Genomic DNA, 26910 nt, shown 5'->3' on the forward strand with positions numbered 1-26910 from the left:
TATCAAAATTTACCGCCTCCCCTCACTTCGTGTCCTTGATACTGTACGTAATTTTGTTTATTCTTAGAAATTTCAGATCTTGTCTAAATTATTCATATTTATTGACGAATAGCGACCTGTAATACAAATCTACAGTGAATTGGAAGAGATTAAGTACTTTTATGATGATAAATTTACTTATTATTAAGAAGTAATTGGGAACTTTAAAAGTGAATTAGCAAAATTCACCAGCAAATACTGAATATTCACTAATTTTGTTTTAGAAAGGGCCTGCAATTATCGACTGACCTGCGAAATCTGGATCTAGATTTTTTACTTTTCATTATGATACTGAAGCAGACGTCTGATATTTTTTGGATTTTTTTTAGACTCTAAGCTATAAAAAAAAAATATTTTAAAAAAATGCACTTGTAGTTTTTTAAATTTTCTACATGTACATATTTTTAATTTTTATTTTTTTGTAATTAATTTTAAAAAAAAATTCGAAAATTAGTAACTGTCTGCTAACTTCAGGACCATTTTTCATTTCCTTTTTTTTTTATTTTCATTTCGCCAAAAACGTTCCGATCTTCAGATACATCATTATTAAAATTAGTTATATTTAACTATAGGCGAATTCTAGTGCGATAAAAAAACGGTCAATTAGTGTCGTAATTACCACAAAATTTTATATTTATTTTTATAAATTACGTACAAAAATTGAAAAACACTTTACCCCATACCATAGCAAACTGGTTTGACTTCCCTTGTTTTTAAATTTGTTACGTAATTTAAGTACAGTCCTCAAGTATATTTATATTTGTTTGCTCTCAGTCTCAGGAACATAAGATATTTTATAGTAAACATTATAGATGTAAGTCTCATCTTTGCTGGTTGAATTGCGACAATAAACATTGCAACACAATATTACACAGCAGTAGTACATTTTACTATACCCATATACATATACATACATATATATATATATATATATATATATATATATATATATATATATATATATATATACATAAATATAATATAACCCGAATCCAAATGTAATGAATAATACAAGTACACAAGACCTATTCCAGTCTTGTCACAGAAAAGTTTAATAAAATAACAAAACTTATAGCATAGCATACTATATGTCGTACTTGTATTACATATATATATATACCTTTAACGCAAACATTTATTGTAGTCATTGAAATGTCGTGAACGCGTAATTTTCTCAGCACAAATGACCCCCATAAGCCACAAACAATAATAGCTATTTAACGACATGTTATTAAATCCACACATGCACATCAACCAATCATATATAAATATATCAAATTATATAGCACACATTGTAGGTGGTATAATTATAATAAGTTTATTTATAAATATAACTATAAATAATTTAAATACATGAATAAGGTCAGAAGATTGTAATTATACTTGAAGCTATCGAGGATTTCAAAGTAAAAAAAATTAAAAAATAAAATAAGCCGTGTTCATTAGGCGTGCGACACCGTTATAAACAAGCATATGTAGATATAGGTATTGGTGTATGTATGTTTAAATGTGTCTCGTTTGTCCACCTACTCTCTTGGTCATTATATCTCAACTCACTCTTTCCCATCTTCATTTATTTTTATTACTCTTTCGCTTCTGACCAACCCATTTTATCCCGTTCCGCTTTTCCTGACGTTATCTCTCAACCTCTCTTGCAACTTTTGCTTCTACTCTGCTTATCTTGCTGATGTACTAGTTCGTTTACTCTACTCTAGAACACGCGGGCTCTAAGCTCGTATGAGAAAAATAAAAACACAAGTCTACTGGTTGCTATTGCGTCTTATATTCTTGAGTTTTAAAAAATTGATCAAGTAAATTAATCTTTAATGACAAAAAAAAATATATATATATAAAGAATATATTTATGTTGAAACAAAATCCGAATTCATTTCCAATTTTTGTCCAGTTTTGGACAGATGAAAAATTTAAACAAATTAATTCGTAAAAGACACAATACATAATTAACTTTTAAAATATATTTAAAAATCCTTTTTTCCCGCCATTGAAATAGAAATTTCATTTTATACTTTTTCATTAACTAAAATAAGTATTAAATGTCCAAAACTGAATTTTTTTTAAAACTCCTCCGTGATATTTTTTTTTGCTATTGATATATCTAGTAAATTTTTGATTTATACTAATATATTTTTATTATTTTTTGTTACAGGTAAGCAGTTAATTAGGCGAATAAAATGTTTGTCTAGTGTCTAGACGACAAACAACTTTTTCTTTCTTCGAAGGTTGTGACGACTAAATTTACGATTTTGAAATGTCATGAGATGTTACTGGGTGTGTCATATTTTTATAAATATATATATAGATATGTTTACATTTATGCATGTATATGTTTATTTGTCATATGGATAAAAGTGTCGCGTGTGGACAATACAAATTCAAATAAATAATTCAGTGGGTGTATTAAGGACAAAAGAGAAAGAACTATTTACGTTGGTAGATATATCGAATCGATCCGATCGAAGTTTATACATATGACTTTGTATATGTATACACATTTATATAAATCTTTACAATATAACATATACATGCATAAAATGTGCACCAGCTTGTGCACGTGTGGATAAGGTTACCACGTCCCGTATCGACTGACCCCGAGCGCAATATTATTCCTCCAACGCATAACTGTACACTTCGCAGTAAATGTCCGCGGTTGAGATTTAAAGTCGCGCGTCACATCCACTACACCTTTTATATTACTGTAACTTACATTATCGACACTTTTTTTTTTTTTTTTTTTTTTTTTTTTCAAATTACAAAGACAATCGGTTTATTTATTTTTATTATTATTTTATATTATATAGTCATATATTTAAGCAACCTTAAATTAACATATTACATAATTGTTTATCAGTAATTAGAAATGACGAGGTATGACCGAATACCTGACTGAGTAATTAATTAAAAAAAAAAAAAAACTCCAGTAAAAATTAAAATTTTTTTTTCAACAAATTTTGAAAATGTCTGAGGTATTTTGTATCACTTACAAATTTTGAAAAAAATTTATCAGTGAAAATTTTGTTTTGTGTTTTTTGTCGTGCCCGAATTTCTCAAATAAAGTAACAAAATTTTTCCACCAATTTTTGAAAATGTTTCAGATACTTCGTATCACTTGAAAATTTTCATTATATATTAAATTTTAAAAAAACTTTGTGGAAATTTTTGTGTGTTTCCTATCATGCCTGAATTTCTCAATTTGAATAAAACATTCTAAAAAAAAAGAAATTTTTTTTTCAACAAATATTGAAAATGTCTGAGGTACTTCGTGTCTTTTAAAAATTTTCATTGTATGTAAAATTTTTAAAAGACTTCAGTGAAAATTTTCGTGTTTCCTGACTTAAAATTTAAAAAAGAAATTTTTTCTATAAAATTTTGAAAATTTCCCAGATACTTCGTATCACTTGAAAATTTTGAGAATATGTAAAATTTAAAAAAACCGTGGAAAATTTTTTTTTTTATACTCTATCTTGCCAGAATCTCTGAACTTAAGTACAAAAATCATAAACAAAAATTTTGCTAAGTGAAAAAAATGATAATTAAATATAGATGATATTAGATAGAGGAAATTTATAAAAGAGAAAAGAGACTAGTCTTTTGTGGATGCTGCAACGTGGATGTTTAATGTAAAACATGAGTGGCACGATAATATTCCTCTCACCGTCAAAGGCCACTGAGGGTATTCATACACAAGAGTAGCTCATGTTGTTACTATTACGTATTTATATATACACTTACATGTATCCATCCACATAGGCACACATAAATATAAAAGTACACAGCAACGAAGTATTAAAGTTGTATTAAAGAGCAGAGAGCTAGTCATGTCAGCCACAATATTTAAAAGGTATACAAGCGCGTGTGACCGAACGACTGCTAACCACTAAATAATCACAATTGCAATCGACATTTATAATTTTTCCACTCCTATATAATATAATAACCCTTCTTTCTTTTTTAAATTTATCAAATCTCACGGTCTTTTGGACTTTAGGGTCATCGTTATTTGCTGCCTATAATAATTATCATTTTTTATTGCTACTTATTTACAAAATATACTTAATTAAAACCGTTAAATGTTGATTGCAACGCGGAGAAAATTTTATTATTCCATTATTCGAAATGCTAGCGAGATTTTTCAGTGGTAAAATAATTTATTTTACTATAGAGAATGATAACAGTAACAGTTGACGGTACTGACGATTACTATCGAAATGCTAATTGTAACTATTAGACTATAATTATTACAATCGAAGATGGCAACTGTTATCATTCAAAGTTGCAAAAATTCTGAATTGAAAAATGTTTTTTGAATAATTATAATAAGTAACTATATGTTGGAAAAAAATTGCGGATTAAATCCAAAGTAATTTTGGAGTGAATGAGTAGCAGCGTAGTGAAATTTACTCGTATTCATCCCGGTCCAGTTTTACTCAAAAATTCACTAGATAATTCTCCCTGTGTAGATACTTCACTTAAAATTGTTTATTTAATAATTTAAATAACGACTACTATCGAATTCAACTTAAAAATTTAACCATAACTAGATGATAACTTTTCCTACATATAATTATCTTCGTGAAATAAATAACATAAGATAATATGACATTATCAGGCTGCCCGATTTAGGAAGTTTATAAAAGCAGGTCGAACGAGGTAGTAAGCAGTCGTAAGCTTCTATTCGCGAGTAGAGCACGTTAAGAGTAGAGCATATATATCCAGTATTATATTCATAAACTCATACATGTATCTATATATATCTGCAGAGCGATGGAATAGAATTAATATATATATGAAAGTGGTGGGGATGGTTAAAACACGTCATAAATTAAAACCGTCCTGGGCGGTACAATTTCTAAGTTCTTGAACGCACTGTGGGTGGTAAACCGGACGCATGCCTTGCTCACGTTATGACTCTTTCTATTACTACGTTATATGTATTTATATACGTGTATGTACGTTTCTGTACTGTCTGTACTGTTCTATTTTTATTATTATTCTTGTGCTTTATTTTTCTCAGCTTCATCATTTGCACGGTGTAATCCCAGCTATACACAACAATTCACGTCTCATATTTTTCCTTTTGTATATTCGCTTTCGTTGTTTTACTATCATTATTTTATATACAATAATACAATTCTTGGTGTTAAAAAGTATCGCAATGTCTGTCAGAGATACAAACTACATGAAATATATATATGAATATTTTATTTAATAAAATAACAATTATTGTTATTACTGAGTTGAGTTCATTAAAAATAAAATTTTATTTAACATAGTTCTCTATAAAACTTTTCCATATCAATAAAAAAAAAAATTTATGTGAAAATTTAAATTTATTATTTTTTAAAAAATTTAAACTTACACAGAAAAAAAAGATTTATTGGCGCAATAAATTTTTTACTGACCCCAAAAAAATTTTTTCATTTCAAATTGCAAAAAAAAATTTCCTTGGAGTGAAAAAAAATTTATCTTGAGCCAATAAATTTTTTCTAGACCTCAGAAAATTTTTTTCTTCATTTCATAATGAAAAATATTTTCGCGCCAAAAAAATTTTTTTTTTCTGTGTAAAAATTTTCACATAAATTGTGATATTGAATTTTAAATGAAGGAATACTTAATCAACATAATAATTCAATAATAATAATAATAATAATAATATAAATGCTCTGGTTGTATCGTTGAAATGTTCTCGTTCTTGCATTGACTGTTGACAATAGACGAACAAGATTGGTTGCAATGGGGACAGCTGTCTTTGTATTATTTATCCATCGCGGAAAATGTCCTGTTTGATATATAATACGAATATACACCGAGACATTGTAATGAGCGCGCGAAAACGGAATAACGTTGACAGTTTTGACATTATGACAATACGTGTCAAGTCAAGAGATTCACCATCATTATATATCATCTACTTGTCATATGCATTTACCTTCGCATATTTAATTCTTATTTTAAATATCAACAATCAACTTCTCATTCCCTTGGATAAATTTAAAAAAAAAAACTAAATAAATACAAATAAACGGATAATTATGTTGATCTACAAAGACGATTTAGCTTTTAAAGTTGTCACACATTTACACAGTGATTGAGAGAATAATTTGGGTGACCGGGCGTTTTCCATTCGCAGTATTTGACGTAGAGACGTGAAAGTTGTAGTTTAGTATCCGCTACCTCTGCGCTCGCGCTGCTAACGGGTCATCGACCTCACCTGGATATAATACCTGACTCGCAGCTACTCGACTCTTTGCTTGCCGCCCATTGCCAGTGGCCATACGCCTGCTGTACTTTTATACACATACATATAACTCTATACTTTTATATATATATATATATATATATATATATATATATATATATATATATATATATATATATATACTTCTATAACTCTACCTCTCTCAAGTTCTCTCAACTTATATTATATATATATATAGTAAATGGGCCAAAAGCAACGGAGGAATTATGCCGTGTCGAAATATCCGTATAAATGTATGCATCATCTCGTCAACTCTCCCAATTCTGTGGAAAAAAACACCTCGTTTTTATATTTTTTCCTCTTTAGAAAAAAAATTTTTCTCTTATTTACTTTTTTTTTTTTTTTAAATACTAAAACTCTTGACATTCTTCCATTTTGCATAAAACTTAAAACTAAAAAAAAAAATTTATTTTCATGAAAAGAAATAAATATAATGCATGAAACGTAGTGCAACTTGAATTGCAACGTATGAACTCTTGCCAGCAAACAAAATAAAAAATAATAATAATAATTCTAAACGAGTACGTAACGTAATGACTCTCGTCACAATTACCTGTGCGTCGGCGCCGGAAATTCAATGCGACTATCGCGAAAATCTATCTATGTATCTCCCACCTGATGTTGAATTACTATCAACTGCAGCAATAAAACCTATTGCAACAACGCCCTCTCTCTTTATACCTCATTTCACATAATACTTTTTTTAAACTTTTTTTCACCTGGGTAAAAAAAAATTATGCAATCACCTGTCGGAAGGATCCACCATTACTACACTTTTTTTTTTTTTTTTTATTTTTAAATATAACATATTTTTTTTGCAACTAATATTTCATGCATCATTCACATGAACACATTAACTTTATTACTAAATAATAATACTTTCTCATATTCTACTCAATGGTGTTTATTTTAATATTTAAATTACATAACACAATGCGCTATAAATATTAACCAATTCAAGAAATTTTTAAATTTAAAAATAATAACAATAATGTGAAAAAAAAATCCGGGCTATGTTGAAATGTCCAACGTCCGTTTCATTTTATTTATATTTGTCATATATATGTATATACATATATACAGACATTATGAAAATTATTTATTATTTGTTTATATTGGCCAACATATGCAAGATTACATACAATGCAACATACTCAGTTTAAATAAATAGTATTATTGTATATGTACAAACATATGTATATATGTATTTAATAATATGTGAATAGAGAGCGCGATGTAACAACAAACTCTTCCATTGCAATTGCCATTACACTCTGTCTGCTTGGCTAAGTGTGGAGAAATCGGTGCATGGAAAAAGAGTATACCAAAATATATATATATACATATATATAGTGGGATATAAAGAGAAATAGAGAATAAAAAATGAGAGGAAAGATAAAGAGTAAAAGAGAAATAGGTCTGGTAAAAGACCGAGGTTTGCACTCGAAGTACACAACACCATCGACTCATATTTTTTACCAACCCCTTTTACCCTGACACTCACAACTCACCCTAAAGCTCACCGTTTATGACTTGAGTACTCATTCTCCCGCACAAATTACAAGAGCGAGAGCCAAGTACTTGCTCTCTACTCGTTTTATTATTATTTTTTTTTATTTTCGTTTATTCTTTTTTACTTTTTTTTGTTTATTTTTATTCAGCTTTTTTTAAAACGTATATTTTCTACCTGGCACGCGCCGGACAGTGTCTGGCTTTCTCCATAGCCATCACGATTATTCTACTGGTACTTGTATGCATAGTCTAGGGTAAACTCTTGTCTAAAAATTTGTAAGCTTGATCTGTGAGGAAGATTTAAATTATTCAAGTATTTTTACTTTGCATTACATGTAGCATTGATTTGAATTTTATTTTTTTAAATATTTTTATTTATTCACTTGCTCGTGAACCTAATTCTATATTTTTAAAAAATACATTAAATATTTTTTAAACTCATTAAAAAAAAAAAGGTTAAAAAATTTAATAATTTCATTGATTAAATGTTTGATAATTAATTAGCAGTATTTATAAATGTGAATTAACAATACGAGTAATTATACCAAGTAAATTAATTATAAATTTATAAAAAATGTTTTATTCTGATTAATGAACTCAGATAATTACTATTACAAATCAGTTTGATTTAATTAATTATTGTTATTTCTATTTGACCTAATTGTTATTAATTAATTACCAAAATCGAAAGTTTTAATTACATAAGTAATAGACAAATGTCATTAAAAAAAAAATTTACTTATTTATTTATTACTAGCAATCAAAATAAAATTTTTAAAATTCAAATTTGCTACGTAATTCACTTTAGATTAAATGAAATTAAATTGAAACAAATAAAATTATTAAAAATACATAATTCAATAATTTTTAGGTCGCTTTTTATTAAATATTTATTTATATATATATATATATATATATATATATATATATCAAAAGAATAAATAAAAAATGAAATATAATTGTGGGAATGAGTCACTAGAAAACAATATTATATTCTTGTGACATTAAAAAGATGCATAAACATGAGGAATCAGGGCCATCGTGCTCGTAACAACAAAACGAACTACCGTTACTTCCGACTTTTTTTTGTCCCATCTGCATTTTTTTTTTTTTTTTTAATTTTTTTCATTGTCTATATTATTATTTTTTTTTTTCAACTTTCCTAGTCATTATATCACTCATCAAAATACTACTTAAAATAATCGTTCGATTTACATTATATATAAATATTTATATTTATTTTTAATATATACATATATATAGGGGGTGGGGCAAAATGGGGTACTTTCAAAATTTTATTTTTTAAATGTAAATACTATTTTAAATTTTTTCTTGTTAAACTTTTCCAAAATTGAGTCAGTCGAAAAATGTTAAAGAGTTTTTTTTTATAATAAAAACTATTAAAAATTTTTTTTCTTTCTTTGTATTAATTAATTATGTAAAAAGCAGTTTTTTTTTTTTTTATAGAAAATCCTTACAAAAAAAATTTAATTTTATCAAATTTATTTACTATCCATAATTTTTTTACGGGGTACCCATTTTGCCTACAAAAATGAATTTTTTTTTAACGGCAACTGAAAATTTTTTTTATTTTCTTTAAATATCAAAAAAAAAAAAAAGATTTAGCAAATTTGAGTCCTCAACATTTGAGTGTATCCTTAAATACCCCCACCCCCTCCCCTATATCACTTCAACTGCTCTAAAAATCTCAGTATGTATATTTACTATACATTAACTCTATACATATATATATATATATATATATATATATATATATATATATATATATATATATATATATATATACATATTATAAATAAATAAAAAAGTACTTGATCAAAACGTATGAACTGGATTTACCGGATACATTGATCCGTACAAGTGATACCGTCGTCCATGGTCAGTGACGTTGTTGGAACTCAATGACTTATCTTTATCTCAATAAAAAAAAAATATATATATATATATATATATATATATATATATATATATATATAATAAAAAAATAAACGGCAAATTATCGAGGACAGAGAGATTTATATCCTTAGAACATAAATATGTTTACTCCGAGCTCTAACATGTAATAAGTATTTTAAAAAGCATTTTGTTATAAAATAAAATAAAAAAATATATATTTAACTGCCTTTCTTTTACGATACATTGAAAAGTATATCGCGAATAAAATAAGAGTAGTACAAACCTGTGTGTAAGAACACAATATCATTCAGCTATTTGCGATTATGTTTACTAAAGAGCGAAGCTAATTGTCTTTATGCTTGAATATGGTCAGTCCGTTAGGTATTTCTATTCCTAACATATACATATACATAAATATGATATATATATATATATACATATGTATATAAATAACACAGTTAAATACACACCCACAGTAGTGTATAGTAAAGTATAGCCTCTTTAAACTCAATTCCATCGGCATCGAAACGTTAATTTCCAACACAGCGTAGCTGTTTCTTTTTACAACTTAAACATATAACGGAATTGCTTTTGCGACATGTTTTAATATATAAATATACAGCAATTATTATTATCATTATCAAGTTTTGATTCTTTAATACAAAAAATATCTTCATATAAATATTCATCAGAAAATAAATGAATTAAAATAAAACTAAACAATTTGTCCTTTCGGTATGTAAACAAAGAAAAAATTTTTTAAAAAAACGAAAGAGAAAGGGTTAACCTTTCAATGGGCTTGCAAGACATTTTACGAGGTGCAGACGTGGAGGAGATATAATGTCGGTTGTCTGGACGAAGTAGAAGGAATGGAATAGAATGAAATGGACAGAGCAATACAACCAAAATGAGCGAAAGAAAATAGCGGGTTATTTGAGAAAGAAATAAGATAAAAAAAAAAAAACGAATAATAATAAGGAGGAGGAGGATTATAAAAAAGAAGAGAAGAAGAACCCATGACTAAAACACAGGTGCACGAGACCAAGAAAACATCGTTGCCAAATCTACAAACTGGCACTTGACTTTTCTCTTATTCTCAATTGGCCTCTCAACTCTATTCTACTACATATTCTCCATCCTCCATTTCATCTTATTATTATTATTATTATTCTCCATCTTGTTCTTTCTTAAGCGATTCACATCCAGGATCAGCATTCGAAAGTAGAACAACCCGAACGCAAGAAACGAATGCGAAACTTTAAAGTTTTAAAGTTACATTACATGACCTCATGACAATTTTAAAACAGAAATTGCAGGAAGGTGACTTCCTGTCTTATTGCGACAATCTTCGATTCAAACCGGCTTAATTTTCTCTCAACTCTTTACTTAAATTACTTTAAAAAAAATTAAAAAAAAAAAACTATTTTATATTCATACTTAATAATCTTCAACTTACCCACGGCTGCATATTTCAAAGGCAAAAAAAAAATTTAATATCCATGGTCGCAAGCAATAATAATCTAACTAGAGCATATCCATATAAAAAATAAAATCGACGGTTAAAAAAAACATAAATTATAATAATACAAAGTTAGTCCTTGAGACGTCCTTTTGCGAGGCTGAGTGATTCGGTTGATTAATGGTCAATGTAATTACAATTTACAAACCAATCGGCTTTATCACCAGCACTGATAACAGCTTAATCAGCTACCAATTTGATAATTATCAATATACATTGATATAGATGTCTCATACATACATACATCGATATTTAAACACATGAACTTGTATATTATACGCATACAGTTTGACAATATGTTATAATAATAATAATAAATCAGTGAATGTAATAGTAACCTGTCTCAACAACTAAACACTATGAGTCGCACCATAAAGTTACGGTTCAGCGACAATCGCCAGTTAGTCCTCGTCTTATATCTAATCTATAATAAATATCTTCTTATACTTTTTTTTTACTTGGACCCACGCCCAGTATGTAACTTGCTATTGTATTGTTCCCTTTTTATACCGATAATACAACTATATAGTATATACTTTATTTTTATATATATTTTATCATTGGTGTATAATAAATTTCAGTGAAGAAAAAAAAGTTCACCCCGTGAATGGTTCGCGAGATATCGTGTTCACGTACGTAAATTTCAATAAACTGACTAATTGACGTCCAAAAATTTTTTTTCGATAGTATACTCAAGAAAAAGAGTTTAAATTGTTTATTGGAATGTCTTGTTGCATCAGTGTTTTTTTTTTATTCAAGTTATATATAAAATTGATGGTTTAAGCTGACGATAACGCGGTTTTTAAGTTTGGCGACAGTACAGCGCTCGGGCAAAAAATATTTGCTACTATTTTGAAATGACTATTGCCCCGGGTGATCATGTTTTCGAGTCACTATTAACTCTCAGTATCATATGTTCAATTACTTATGATACGAAAAATATACACATATGCGCACACTATGAAACTCAAATGTAAAGTAAGTTTCAGGGGATTTGAATTTTTTTTTAGGCTTAGGGTTAAGCAAAGGTTGTAAAAATGAAAAAATTCGTGATCGTGAGAGGTCGTAACTTATAGAAGTTGTACTGTATATATCTGTATATATATATTTATACACAACCATTTTTTTTCTAAGCAATAAGCAGGACATTATGACTGAAAAAAAATCCTTCTGAATAATAATTTTTAGTTCCATTTTAACATGTAATTTTTTTTTTTCAAAATTTTTATCATAAAAAAAATCTACAGTAGTAAAAAAAAAAAATTTGTAACTATAAAATTCGTAGAAACAAAAAGTATATTAAAAATAGATTTTAGTAATCAATGATTTGCTTGCGTAATCATCGTATCAAACTCGTAATGGAAAAAAATGCTGACATGAAAAATTTTTTTCTTAAAAAAAAAAAAAAAAAAAAATTACAGTACTCCAAAAAAAAGATCAGCATATTTCGAGCTGAGTTCATATTTTGTCAATAAAGAAAATGATTTTTCATAAAATCTTGAAATTTTATCACTAAAAATGTAAAATTAAGATTAACCTACTATACAAGGATATATTATTCATATATACACATATATATGTATTGTATCGTATAGATGTTATTATTCACACGAGACTTAGTGCCGGGTTTATTGCACATTGGTAAACGTCGTCAGAGTAACAGAACTACACATGATGTAGGATCAGATGGAAGAAGCTGGTCGTACTAACAAACAAAATAGAAAATGTATGAGGGAGTAACCGAGAGAGATTTACCTCGAGAGATACGTAATGGAGTAAGATAAAACAAGTGCAAAAGAGAACAAGCTATCGCAATGCTCGTAGTAGTAGTAGTAGTAGTAGTTTGCGATATGCGATGGTGATTGTGACGGTGATGGTATAAAGAATCGAGTGGGGGAACGAACCAGTTGTCAGTGCACGACGTTGGAGACGTGGATGGGAAACGACGAAACGTAAGAGTCTGGGGCACGAGGAAGGATACCCCTGACTCCTGGTTAGTTGGTAGTTGTAGTAGTGGTAGCTCCAGATAGTGGGGATACTGGTCAGACGATACGACGTAGTCTGCAGAGCAAGTGAGACGGCATATATTTGCCACGAGTCGCCAAGTACGAGGTGAGGGGTAGGGTGTCAGTTGCCTGACGTTCAAACAACATCGACTTACTGGGTGTACGACAGAGACAGATGCTATTTATGTATATATATATATATATATATATATATATATATATATATATGTGTGTGTGTGTCTATGGCGATGTGTAAGAGAAAGAGAGAGAGAGGAGGTAATGGAAGAAGAGGAAAGAAAGTGGAGAGCTGAGTCATAGCGCTGTTGCCAAGTTGTGAATTTACGCTTTCGTGCCCCTCCGGACTTGGGAGGATGATTCGTTCGTCGTACGGTCTGGCCTCAGGGAAAGACTATTCCTCTTTACTTAACTTCAACTTGTCTTCTTACGTTTTTTCCTCTCTCTCTAGCTTATGTATTTTTATACTTAATGTCCGGCGTCGTTGCATCGATGATATGGCTTTAAAAATTCAATCAAGGCTTATAATGATAATAAATAATATGAATTTGCAGTACATAGACTAGTAGGTCTGTAAATGCACCATTTTTGCAAACTTGATACCATGGATTCACGTCTTCTCTACTCATGTACAGTTACTTTACTTGATTTTTAATCTCAGCGCGTGTACTCGGATGATAAATTCAAGTTGACGAGATGATAGAAAATGGTCTCGTATCGTATCCATACCAGAGTTCCTGTGCAGAAGAGCTATTATATATATATATATATATATATATATATATATATATATATATATATATATATATATATATATATATATATATATATATATATACATATATAGCAAAAGAGAGCCGTGAGAGTTTACCACGCGCAGCTAGGATTTTATTCTGTTTGCTCTGCAAGAGGGACAGAGATAAAGCGAAACGGTCCAGCAGCAGCATCAGCATCAGCAGTAGAGAAGCGGGGCTAAACCGGACAGGGATCAAGGAACAAAAGCCTCTTCCCCTTGCACGCCGTTGATGCCGCGTCCACGTCGCGCGAGAGAGCCCAGCGGCGCTCGTTCTGCATTGTTCTCATTTTTTTCATCATTTTTTACATCTTTTACTTTTATTTTTTGCTCATCTACTTTTCGCAGAATCGTTGAGCTGCACCCCAGGCCTGAGGTTCTTCGCTTTATCATTCTCCGCGTATTGAGTTCCCCTTTTTATCATTTTTTCTTTCTTTTTTAAATTTAAAATTTAATAACTAAGCTAACCCAACTTGTATTACATACATAACTCAGATATTTCATTACATTTATTTAATATTTTATTTAAAAAAAATGAAAAAAAAAAATATAGCATTTTATTGAATAATAAAAACCAATAAATAACGCAATATCCGTCGAGTAGATAAATAAAAAAAAATTATTTGATTTAATGATTGGCGTCTCCTCTTTTCACCCTACAATGGTTTATCTCACTTGCTCTCGAATTCTCTCACTTACTCAACTGTTGGCCAATGTATTGATTTCCCCGTTGGTTCTGTGTTCCATTCGCTTCCTATTTTAAACCTATATAAAGACAAAACGTTAGTGTACAGTAGATATCACGTATGAGCACATTTGCTTACATGCCCACTGGAATTTTGTAACATTTATCGGTCCAATGATCTCGCGAATCCGATCTCTATCATCATGAGAATAGATAGAGATCGCCGATGCCTGAATTACGTTGTTGAATTCACGCGGAAATGAATTCCGGATGTGCGACAGAACAATCACAATACACCATACACTACGTTCAATCTACTCACACTGAGTATTCTATGCATACATCTACGTACACACATACGTGACAAATGATTTAATGCATGTAAGAGAATCATATAATTGTTTTGTGTGTACTTAAAACTTTCAGTACCCTCTATAGACTGTAGAGGTCAAATTAAACGTCCTATTATACACGTGACCCAGACGATTCTCATAAACTCAACGAATCATCCGTGAATTTTGTTTACTTGATACTTTAAATCTGTTAACGTGATACCTCTTGTTTAGAAAAATGTTAATTTTATTACTATTTACATATTTATTTTACATATATATTTTTTTTTTATTTAACATGCGTTTGAATTTTTTCTCTTGCACCCAAGTGAGTGAATGGGATCATCTTTGTTCCAATACAACAATCAGGAACTTTGGCTGAGTTTTTCTTTTTAACAAATGAATATTTTCTAAAAATTATACTTAGAGATTTAGTCTCCGAGAAAAACAATCGAATATATCTGATAACCTCTTTGAGGCCGTATCAACCGCTTGATTATTAGCGGCCTCGGGTTATTTAATATAATATACTACTACATTAAATTTCATATATATATCCAAATTATATAAATTAAAATTAAATACGATACTGCACAGAAAGAAATGAATTCTTGGTGCAAAAAGTTGTTACTCGCTCTAGAAATTATTTTTTTCTGTATGTTTTACATTAAAAAATTAGCGGAGTAAATCCAGAAATTCACTCCGAAGAGAAGTTTAATTAAGTTCATTTGAATATTAAAATTCTGAATTGGAGTGAACGTGGATTTAAATAAAATCCAGATCACTTAAAAATCCCTCCGTTGAAAAAGAAACTCCGAATTTACTCCATATGCAGAGAAACTTTTTAAACTTCGGAAACCAAATTCACTCCCAATTCTTTACAGTGTATGTAGAAATTCTTCTTTTTTTTTCAAATATTTGAAAACTAAACGTCTGTGCTCAGTTTTTTAAATACTGATATTTTTTAGTAATTTCTCTTGTAAATTCGGTGCTCTAACATTCGATGATATGTTAAACTGAAATCTATTTCACATATCGACATATTTCTAGTGGTTTCAAAAATAAATATACGTTAAATTTGATCTTATCCATAAATTCTGTTTATTCAATACTCGAAATCTATTACCTTGATACCTCATATTTATAAAAATATAAATTTGATACCTATTTAAATATTTATCTCACATTTATTTTATCTACAAACACATACAAAATTAATTAACATACACAAACAGATGACAAGTCACCTGGTACTGGTTCTACTGAAACTTTGACCAGTCCCCAGTTGCGATACATCAGTGTCTTAATCAGCAGATTGCATACTTTGAGTCTGATTATTTTTAATAATAATAAAAGTTGTTAACTAAATAAATTCAAGTTATCAGTATGTGATAACGTGTATGACCTGCGTAAACAACCTGTTTTTTTATTATATTTTATACTGATCCACTAATAAGATTATTTATAATCCCCGTCTCATCAGAAACACGAGATATAATATTTATTTTATCACTTCTCTGACAAACTTATCCTGTTATAAAAAGAAACTCACTTTATTTATTTTATTTTTTTTTTTATCTGAAACACAGAAATCTTAATAAATAAATAAATTAATAAAAATATATGACTAAGTGTCTGACAATTTCTCAATACGAAAAGATTAATATAAGCTTGACCTAGAGACTCCTTTAAATACGCTAATGTCATCGTATAAAGTTAGAACAGTTTGAAAGCACTTTAAACAACGTATATATTTGTGCTCAACTTACAAAACTTTCTGTGTTACAATTTAACTCTGTCTACTCTCTTATCCTCTATATACTTCACTACATCCGACACAGAAGTATAAAAAAAAAGATTTTTTTTCACAAAAAAAATTTTTCATGATACTGAAGTTAGTCTTCTGATAATTTTTTTAATTTTTCAAAAACGATTAATTATATAAAAAAAAATATTTTGAAAAAATGCACTTGTAGTTTTTTAAATTTTCTACATGTGCATTTTTAAATTTTTTCTTTTTTGTAATTGATTTGTTGAAAAAACAATATTCCAAAATTATTAATCGTCTCAACTTCAGAATCATGAATTTTCTTTAGTCCAAAGAAAATTTCTTACAAAAAAATTTTCATTTTCAATTAATAATTCAAAAATTTTCTGGAGGCGAGTAAAATTTTTTGCAGCAATAAAACTTTTTTCTGTATAGTCTCTCCCTTAATTTCCACTTGAATTTTCTTATTTAAAATTTATATCTATAAATTTTTATTGTCAATAATTCTCAATATAACATATACATACTCATAAATTAAACCATTAAATATAATACACGTATGTGCATATGTGTAAAAGAGATGAATAGTATGTGGTTGAGAATTCTCTTGCCAATCAGCCACCGTGGCACTAATTTATTCTTTATATTACTCATATATCTATCGTTGTATTTAATTCCTTCTCCATTTTATCCAACTTACACCATCATGTACACCGTACTGCAAGCATTGTGTGTGCGTATATGTACATAAATAGATTGTTGTGTGCAAATTGCACAGTGTAGTAGACGAAACTCATCCTCAATTTCTTGTCCTTCTCCGCAAAATGCGCGCGCAATTTAAACTCCCCTTAAACTCCCTACTCCAATTGCTTGTTCTCTCACTACTCCGCAAATGTTGCATTACCCGTACACACTACATACTCTATATACCCTACCATACCCAAGTGCTCCAATGTCTAAAGCTCTATCTAAAGAGTACCAGAGCAGCACTAGCTAAGAGAGATTCAACCGACGCGTGCGTGAGTTGCGGTGGCAATTCCAAAGGGCGTTCACGGCTTATATATATAAATATATTTATATACATATACATGTACATAATACATAATACATAATACATATATACAGAGCTAGTGTCTATTGTACATAGAAAAAAATACAATTGAAGCCTAGAGGTGATTACTCGTAGGTTTTCTTATAGCGAAGATTGCGGATATGCGTCAGCTAAGAGTTTAAATCACGGTGTGTGGTTGGATTTCTTCATTGTACTACTGTACTCTACATTATATATATATATATATATATTGTATATATGTACTCATTGCTTGTTTCATTTCCTCCAGATCTAGATCTACTAATTTTTTTTCTTCACATAATTTCCCCTCAAGAAACATCAGACCATCCATCAAAATCCACACATGTACTCAAGGCTATTTCGTTCCGTGTTTGCGGTTGGATAACCACAATAAGCTTTTGCAAAGGGAGAGAAAATGGATTTCTCAAGTTAGCAATAACACTATAAATATATTTTTAAATAAAACCCACATTTTTTTTACATTAATTTTAGGACTCGTAAATCTTTTTTATTGCTCCTGTTACTTTTATTAATTTAAATTTAAATTCAAATTTGCTTTTATAAACACAATAAATAATTTAAATAAGTTTATAATGAGGTAACATTATAAAACACACTATAAATCGCATATATATATATATATATATGTTAGTGTATGTATTTTATCGCGTAATCATATCCGCCATTTTGTGCAGCTACGCCGAAGCCTTTTTGTGCCACGACTATTTTTATTCAACTGCCACTTTTTTCCTTCACCTTTTTTTTTTTTTTATTTATTTATAAAATCTTCTATCGATGTAATAAAACTGCAGTTGTGGTAAAATCAATATTCGATCCATCATAATGTAATCCAATATGTATTTTAATTTTTTAAAAAAAGTACATCAACAATAACAGTAACAATAACTAATATTATTTATTTTAAAATATTTATTAATTTTAAAATTTTTAAATTCACATTTATTAAATATACATCATACGGTTCTTATTTCGTAACAGGTAAAATAATCACGAATTATCAAATCACGTTTTTAAATTATATTGCCTCAGCCTCCAATGAATATATATATATATATATATACATATATATTTAATAAAGATAGAGATGAGAAGTGAGAGAGACAAATATAGATGGAATTAATTGGATTCATTACACGCTGGCAAGAATTGAGAGCGTCTTGATTCGCGAGGAAGCCTCTACTCGCTGGGATATAGACGTGATGACCCCGCCCTATACTATTATTACATTACTCTCCATCGTCAATATTCCAATCAATTTTTTTTAAAAATATTAATTATCTCTATATATCTGCGGCAGTTGAATCCTACAGTAATCCAATATAATTACTGTTGTAAAAAAAATGTTATCTAATAATTCCTACTCCAAAATTACATAAAACGTCTTCCAGATGGTCGATTTAAACCGCATTACCACTCAGTTCTCAATAAAAATAATCTTCCAATGCAACACCGTTATAAATAATAACATAAAACATAAAAAATGTGAAAAACGTTTATTGAAATGATATTAAATTAACAATATGGTAATTTAATGATAATTAAAAAAAAAAAACGGTGGTAACGATAGTGCGTGTAACTCGCGCGAAGAGAAACGGGTGACTCCCTGGTAAACTTGGATGCACGGGCGTTTTCTCTGCGCCTGCGCGTCCACGTACGCGATCTAATTCTCCCACTACTATTTGAATTGTTCATGATACCGACCACCACTCCAGGTTTAATTAACCACCTCCACTATTCGCGATACACGTACAACAACTGCTGTAATCTTCACCACTACCATTGGTGGTGGCAACATCATCAACTTTTCTCATCTGTATCCGCTATGTGCGATTCTCCTTTTTCCCCTGTACTGTACTATTGCTCTGCACCAACACACAACAAAATCCACTCATGGTTCCCCTCCAATACTACATACGAGTAACCATCATCATCATCATCATCATCATCACCATCATCGTTTTATTTTCTGTTCAAGAAGCATTATATTATATATATGTAATATATTAATGTATGTGTGGTGTGCGCGCGCGTATAAACTACATCTCACTTCAGCATGTAGGCAAAGAGGACATTCTCTCTTTACATTAGAGTACCTCATATCAGGCCATCGAAGTAAAGCAAAACTGCCGTCGTCATATCATTACACGGCCTCGGTAAAAAGAAAAAAGAAAAAAAAATCGCAAAGGGCTTTTATATCTGCTGCGTAAATGCGAATCCTGGAGCAAAAGTTTAGATCTCGTACAGACCCAGTCCTCTGTCCATTTTATTTTCAATTTATTTTACTTTTTTTTTTATATATTTTTCATTATATTACATTTTCTTTCAATACCTCTTTTCACTACTCGTTCTTCTTCATTCTCTCATTTATTTCTTTTCGTTCATTTAAACTTTTTGTATTTTTTTTTTTACTTGATTCAATTTCACCGGCTCGTGTCCGGTATTATGGAAAGCCTGGGTTCCTCTGCTGGTGTAAAACCAAGTTCTGGGTTGAAAAAGGATTTTCATTATTATTATTCTTTTTTTATTTTACATTTTTTATCTCCTTCTCTCTTTGTCATATTTCATTCGGGAAAATTCATTCGACTCCAATGTTCTATTTCTATGACGCGCGATGGAATATTACAAAGAAACCCTCTATATTTATTTTCTTTCTTTCGTTTCTTCACTTTTTCATATATAGTTTATATATATACGTTTTTTTTTAATTAATCTTCTCAACAATATGCCATTTAAATTTTTCAATTATTAATAATTAGACGTTTCAGCGTTTTAACAATAAATAAAAAACATCAAGAAGAATATATTTATTATTTACAATTCATTTGCTAGCGTATTTAATATAATAATAATAATATATTATTATGAGCGCATTATTATTCCCTTGGCAAAAATAATTCCCGTTTCTATAAATTAATGGTACAATTAGTGAGCGCAAAATTTAAATTTCGCGGGGGGTACAGGTAGAGTAATTACCTAAGACTGCTAAACTGTATAATTTATTTTCCCAAAGCAAATCACAATAATATAATTAAGAATAAGAACTAATTAAACATGTAGGTAAAGTTATACATACTCAGAAAAATTTTATGACAATTCAAAATTATTTTCTTAATCGAAGAAATCTGAGCTCAGTTTGAAATTTCTTAATCTTCTTTTTTTTTTGGAGTACACAGAAAAAAAAAAGATTTCTTGGTGCAAAAAATTTTTACTCGCCTCAAGAAAATTTTTACTTGACCCAAGAAATTTTTTGGATTATAAATAAAAAAAAAAATTTTCTTGAGTAAAGAAAAAATTTCTTGGGTCAAGTAAAAATTTTTGTTTCCATTTAAAACTGAAAAATTTTTTTTTCTGTGTAAATAAATTAAAATTTTCTTCTGTCAAGAAAATTCTCCAACTTAAACATGTAATTAATTTTAATTAATTTACTACTTAATAAAATTAAAATTTTACAAAAGTTAATGACTTTTTCAATCTATATATGAAATAAATATTAAAAAAATAAATTTTATTTAAATTTGTTATTAGGTATGGACGCGTGCAGAGCGTCAAGTTGTTGCCCCGGGGCGAGGAGTGCCCCGTGGACGGAGGCTCCGCAGGTTCACTCGGCGAGGGAAGTGAGGGTGGCTCTGGAACGGGTTCCGGGAGTGGAAGTGCCGGCGGTGGCTCGACGAGCAGCGGGGGTGCTTCAGCGACGGTGGCGTTTATGGATATCAAATCCGCAGCGAAGGCTCACGCGACTGAGCACACCCTGGACGAACGAGCCCTTACAACCCAGTACTATGAACCTCAACTTATTCAGCACAGGTTTCCCACACACGGGTAAGTTTCCACCTCACATACATACACATATATCTACAAGATAAACACCATATATATGTTTATCCACCTACACCTGATCACTAAATATTTCATTTCCACTTTTCATTTCATTAAATACCAATTTTTTTATAAGTTATCAATTACATATCTGGTATTATTTGTTATCAGTGTCATTACGACTGTTCATTAGTCAATGGAATTTTATTTTTTTTTCTCAAATTACCAAATATATATTTTTAAAAAAATATAACATATTTCTATCACAACCACAAGCTAAATCATCATAGCTCGTTAGTCGATGATGGTGTTCCGAGTATGTGTTTACGCTGTTAAAAAATTACGATGAGTCATAAAGTAAACGTAGTGAGAGAATTAATTAGATCGCACGTCGTGTCTTAGCAGTATGTACGTATCTACCGTTGACTTAAGTGTTATCGAAATACCTGACTCAAGGCTCCGACACGTCCGGAATTAAATTTTTTTCTTCTTCAAATATATATAACACTCAGAAGCTGGATTATACGTTCTATTACGTATATTTAATACACCGTTCTATATATATACATATATATGTATTTTGTATTAACAATTAACGTCATTACCGATTAAAATGTTATTTTTAAAATTTAAAAATTTAAAAACAATTAAACATCCACATATTGGACAAACACTTTCTTATGAATAAACATATTTATATAAATTTATATACACATACTTTATTTGGATAAAGTTTTTTTTTATAAATTTATATGTTTGTATGATATTTAATTAAATTTAATTAATACGATAATAATGTACAGGTTTGGTTATTGCTTCCATATTGTTTTTCGTCTTCCCCTACTACTATTATTATCTTAATTGCTCTATAGTCGATGTCAAGCGAAGCCGTTTAACTTTTCTTCTCCTGCCTGTATAATTTGCCTTCGGCAACAAACTTTATTTTGTTAAATATATATATATTTTTTTTTATTAAACTATTTACTGTAGACAGAAATAAATACATAAATACACATATATATACATATATATATGTACGTGCATACATACAAGACACGTTAAAAAAAATGTCGTAGTGATAAAAAAACAGACAATGTTATCGTTTGAAATAGTGAAATGTACGTGGATTATTATAAATATTACGTGTATTTAAATCTATATATATAATTGTAATAATAATATGGACATAATACTATTTAATTTACAAAGAGAAATAGTGCTGTTATGTAGTTATAAATTAAAATCCATGGATGATAATTCGTTAGATATAAATAAGAGTGCTGATGATTGGGAAGAAAAAAAACATTGGTTTGAATTTAATATTCAACCACGTTTTAAAAATATTATTGATTATTTTGCAGATTATCATTTAATATATGATAAAAAGTGAGTAATTATAAATACAATTAATTATTATTAATTATACAATAATTTATAACCTATAAAACAGCTTTTAATTTTTACCTCAAGTATTCACTTTTAGAAAATAAAATATTAAATATATATAGTAGTTTGATATATAATTTTTGAATACTTACTTTGACATTATAAAAAAATATCACAATTATATATAGAGTTGACGTTAGAAAATTGATTATTAAGTCTACTGATAGTATATTCAAATTTATATACATACTTGTGGATTAGTCTAATAAAATATATAAATCAATAAGTTTTTTTTGACTAATTAAAATTGTACATATATTGTAGGTATGATTAAGTAAAAAAATGGTAGTACAGAGCCGATAAAGTACAGACTAAAAACATTTGTCACTTTTTGATAACAAGTACTGTATTACCTCAAAAAAAAAAATGTTTGCATGGGTAATAGGTTTTATTTCCTGTAATTAAGATAAGAAATAAGTAATTTGTTTATAAAGATTAACAAGAAGTTTATATATCAATATTAAATATTTATTTTATTTTATACTTTATATTAATACTTCAACCTACCTTACAGTTAATCATCATATCAATTAAAATCTCTGATTAAGTGATAAATTTTTAATTCAAAATATCCTGATGATAATTCATTGCTTTTCTTATTGATTTATTTCGACTATTCCTAAAATAAAATAATTAAATTAAAGTTGATAAGTAAATAAGTTAATATTACATGAATTTGCTCTTAGCTGCCACGTCAATTATCCACGTCTGCATCTAAAATTTTCATAACTTCACTGACGTCTTTTTGATACACGTGCGCCCTGTTGATATTTTTAAAAAATTAAAAAACAGTATTAAATTTATCAATTGTATAAATTTTTAAAATACTATCAGAAGAAAACAATAAAAAATAGTCACGTGTTTTGTCCCCGATAGAATCATATATATGCACACACAACTCCATGAACGACAAAGTAATACATGTCTTCACTTACATTACATTATTATACATTATAAATTTTCTTAGTGTGTAATACTTGCGACCGTGACGGTGACGACTGTTTGATAGTATGACAATTGTATGTAACGTGATGCGATGTTGCCATTTTAAATATTTAATAGAGAGTCAGTATGTCTGCGCGCACGAATCTGGTGATTCCTTGATTGATATCAGTAAATATAATAAAATATTTTTTTAATATATACATATATATTTATATAAAATATGTGAAAATATTTAAAAACAAGTAAGAGGAAATTAACATCGTTTAGTAAAAATTTAAAGCAACGGTAAACATTTTGATGAAAAGAAAAAAATGAAAACCTTGATGTTGTTTAAATTTTCTTTTATACCATTCATATATATATATGTATAAATATATATGTATCGAGCTGACGATGTCGCAGTAACTTTGTAAATTGCTGCTGTTATCTGCTTAGTGTTTACTTCAATTGTGTATGACTCAACTGTTAAAAAAAAAAACAGTAAAATTTATAAATAATAAACAACAAATAATATGTCATATAAAATAAAAATCATAAAAAATATAATAATAAAATCCAGTGAAACGCAATGGTTAATGCGAGATAAGTCTAGCGAGTTTTAAAAGTAAGAAAAACTAAAATACAAATAAAAAAACACTGAAATATTGGCCTCGCTCCAGAGATTTTTAAAATAAAACTTTTTTTAAATTTAAAACTTTTAATTTATTAATGTAATTTTTTAGCATTTATATAAATTCATCTAATGGCTTACAATTTTATATATCTAATTTCCTCTAACATTTATTCAGACACTATCATTATCACTATTATTATTTTTATAAAAACTAAATGTATCAAAAAAAAAAATGCTTCATCATTTGAATTGACTCTGTCGACAAAATTACACGTACATTCGTCAAATCATCCGAAGACATACATAACATACCTGTCTGAAAAAACGTGCATCGTTATATGTATGATATATTTCACATATATATATTTATATATAACATACACGTGAATGTGTTATCGCATCATGTCAACTTGGACATATCGCGTGGCCTTGGAATCGACTGTTTTCATACATTACTTGTCTGTCAGTACTAATATAACATAAATATATATGCATATATATATACATATATACAAATATACAATCATACCCTTCTTTTTTAATATCATTATTATTTCTTTTTTATCGGTTAACAACTTGACATCCACATGTATGCAACCCTTTTTATATAAATGATAATTACAATTTCCATTTATTATTATTATTTTTTTATTATTTTATTTTTTATACACCTGGCAATCAGTAACACTCGTGTATCCCGTCAAAACATAACAAATGACGGTATTATTTATTCTAACCGATGACATGTTACCAGTACCTCGTTCTCTCAATGTTCTGTCGTTTGATGCAGCACAGTATTGTTGTACCTATATATCACCGTATGTGTGCTGTAACTTACAAGTATCCTCAAGTGAAAATAAAGTTAAAATGATTATTATTTTAAAAAGTCAAAGACGAATTAACCGAGTTGATTGGTTTTGCCCGACAAATGTAAGCTATTTGCCATACGCTTATATATATTTATGTGAATGTGAATGAGAAAAATAATCGTGAATTAATTTTTACATCACACTACTCTGCTTAGTTTTAGTTTTTATTCTTTAGTATATTTATATTTATGTATTATTTAATTGTATTAAATTTCGTGACCTAGACGAGGTTTCATCACTTCTATGAAGCGGTTTTAATTTGAATTAGTTACCACTCTTATTACTCTAATACGGCTTCTACTTATGTGTCTGGGTGATGTAACTAAGCCGTATATATTTACTGGTATTTCATTTATTTTTCTTATTATTGTGATATTAAAAATATCACTATCACTTTATCAGTTGGTAAAATAAAAAATAAGATATTGATCATATGAATTTATCGTTACACTGTAAAAAATTTTTGAATTCGGTGTAGTGTAAAATTTTTGTGTGAAAATTACACCAAATTTAGGAGGTGTGAATTGACAGTTTTTACAACATCAAGTAAATGTGTAATTTATGATAATAAAAATATATAAATTTTCAAAATACTATTTAATATCTAAATAAAATTTTTGAATTTTTTTTTCAACAAATAAATAACAAAAAAAAAAAAAAAAAAAATTGCACATGTAGAAAATTTGAAAAACTATAAGTGCAATTTTTAAAAATATTTTTTATTTTATAATTTATCGTTTTTAAAAAAATAAATTATTAGACATCGGCTAACTTCAGTATCATGAAAATTTCAGCTGCCGAATTTCAAAACAAAGAGAAAAATTTAAAAAAATTTATTTTTTAGTATTTTTAGTTCCAGTGAAGTCTTGTAAACACTTCAATTCATATTTCAAAAATTCCGTTTTTATCAGTTACTGTGTTTTTAAACTAGACAGCTGATTTGTTGCTCATTGATCAGAATTTTAACGAATAACACGGAATGGTGTCAAAGTAGATTACACCATAATAAAATTATACAGGTGTCTAATTTACACCGATAATTTTTCACACTACAGTAAAGTTTTTGTGTGAAAATTTTTGAAAGTAAGATCAAGTACTTATGACTTTATTGCAATAAATTTTTGCGCATTAATGTTGATAGTTAATATTCACATATGAACAATAGAGTGTGTTAAGTATAGCTTATTACCGTAACTGATAAAATAAAACAATGTGTCTTACAATACTGACAAAAGACTACTTGAGACATTTTCAAGTGAACGTAA

General features: G+C 28.5%; 1 protein-coding gene and 1 long non-coding RNA gene across 8 annotated transcripts in view; one reads left to right on the top strand and one right to left on the bottom strand.

The window, feature by feature from the left end:
• The window catches only part of LOC103577064 (protein split ends), an 84029-nt gene that overhangs the window by 36940 nt on the left and 20179 nt on the right, over window positions 1-26910 (top strand). For 3 of the 4 annotated variants that reach the window (XM_008557558.3, XM_053740579.1, XM_008557559.3), the window contains exon 2: window positions 21482-21775. In XM_008557558.3, coding sequence (XP_008555780.1) covers window positions 21482-21775 — 294 coding nt within the window. Of the gene's footprint in view, window positions 1-21481; window positions 21776-21803; window positions 23159-26910 lie in introns of those variants that run through there. The other variant, XM_008557560.2, reaches the window with a different exon arrangement.
• Window positions 23229-25435, bottom strand: LOC103577063 (uncharacterized). 4 transcript variants are annotated; one of them, XR_008403965.1, is made up of 5 exons: window positions 24915-25052; window positions 24077-24625; window positions 23889-23979; window positions 23726-23837; window positions 23230-23613 (listed from the first exon to the last, which is right to left on the bottom strand). It is a non-coding gene; the product is annotated as an uncharacterized LOC103577063 (long non-coding RNA). The 4 variants fall into 4 exon arrangements; XR_549393.2 differs by having other exon boundaries at window positions 23232-23613; window positions 23726-23979; window positions 24077-24317; window positions 24483-24625; XR_008403966.1 differs by lacking the exon at window positions 24915-25052 and adding an exon at window positions 25089-25435 and having other exon boundaries at window positions 23229-23613; window positions 23726-23979.

This window comes from Microplitis demolitor, chromosome 7, assembly GCF_026212275.2.
Source record: "Microplitis demolitor isolate Queensland-Clemson2020A chromosome 7, iyMicDemo2.1a, whole genome shotgun sequence".
NCBI classification, from domain to species: Eukaryota; Metazoa; Arthropoda; class Insecta; order Hymenoptera; family Braconidae; genus Microplitis; species Microplitis demolitor.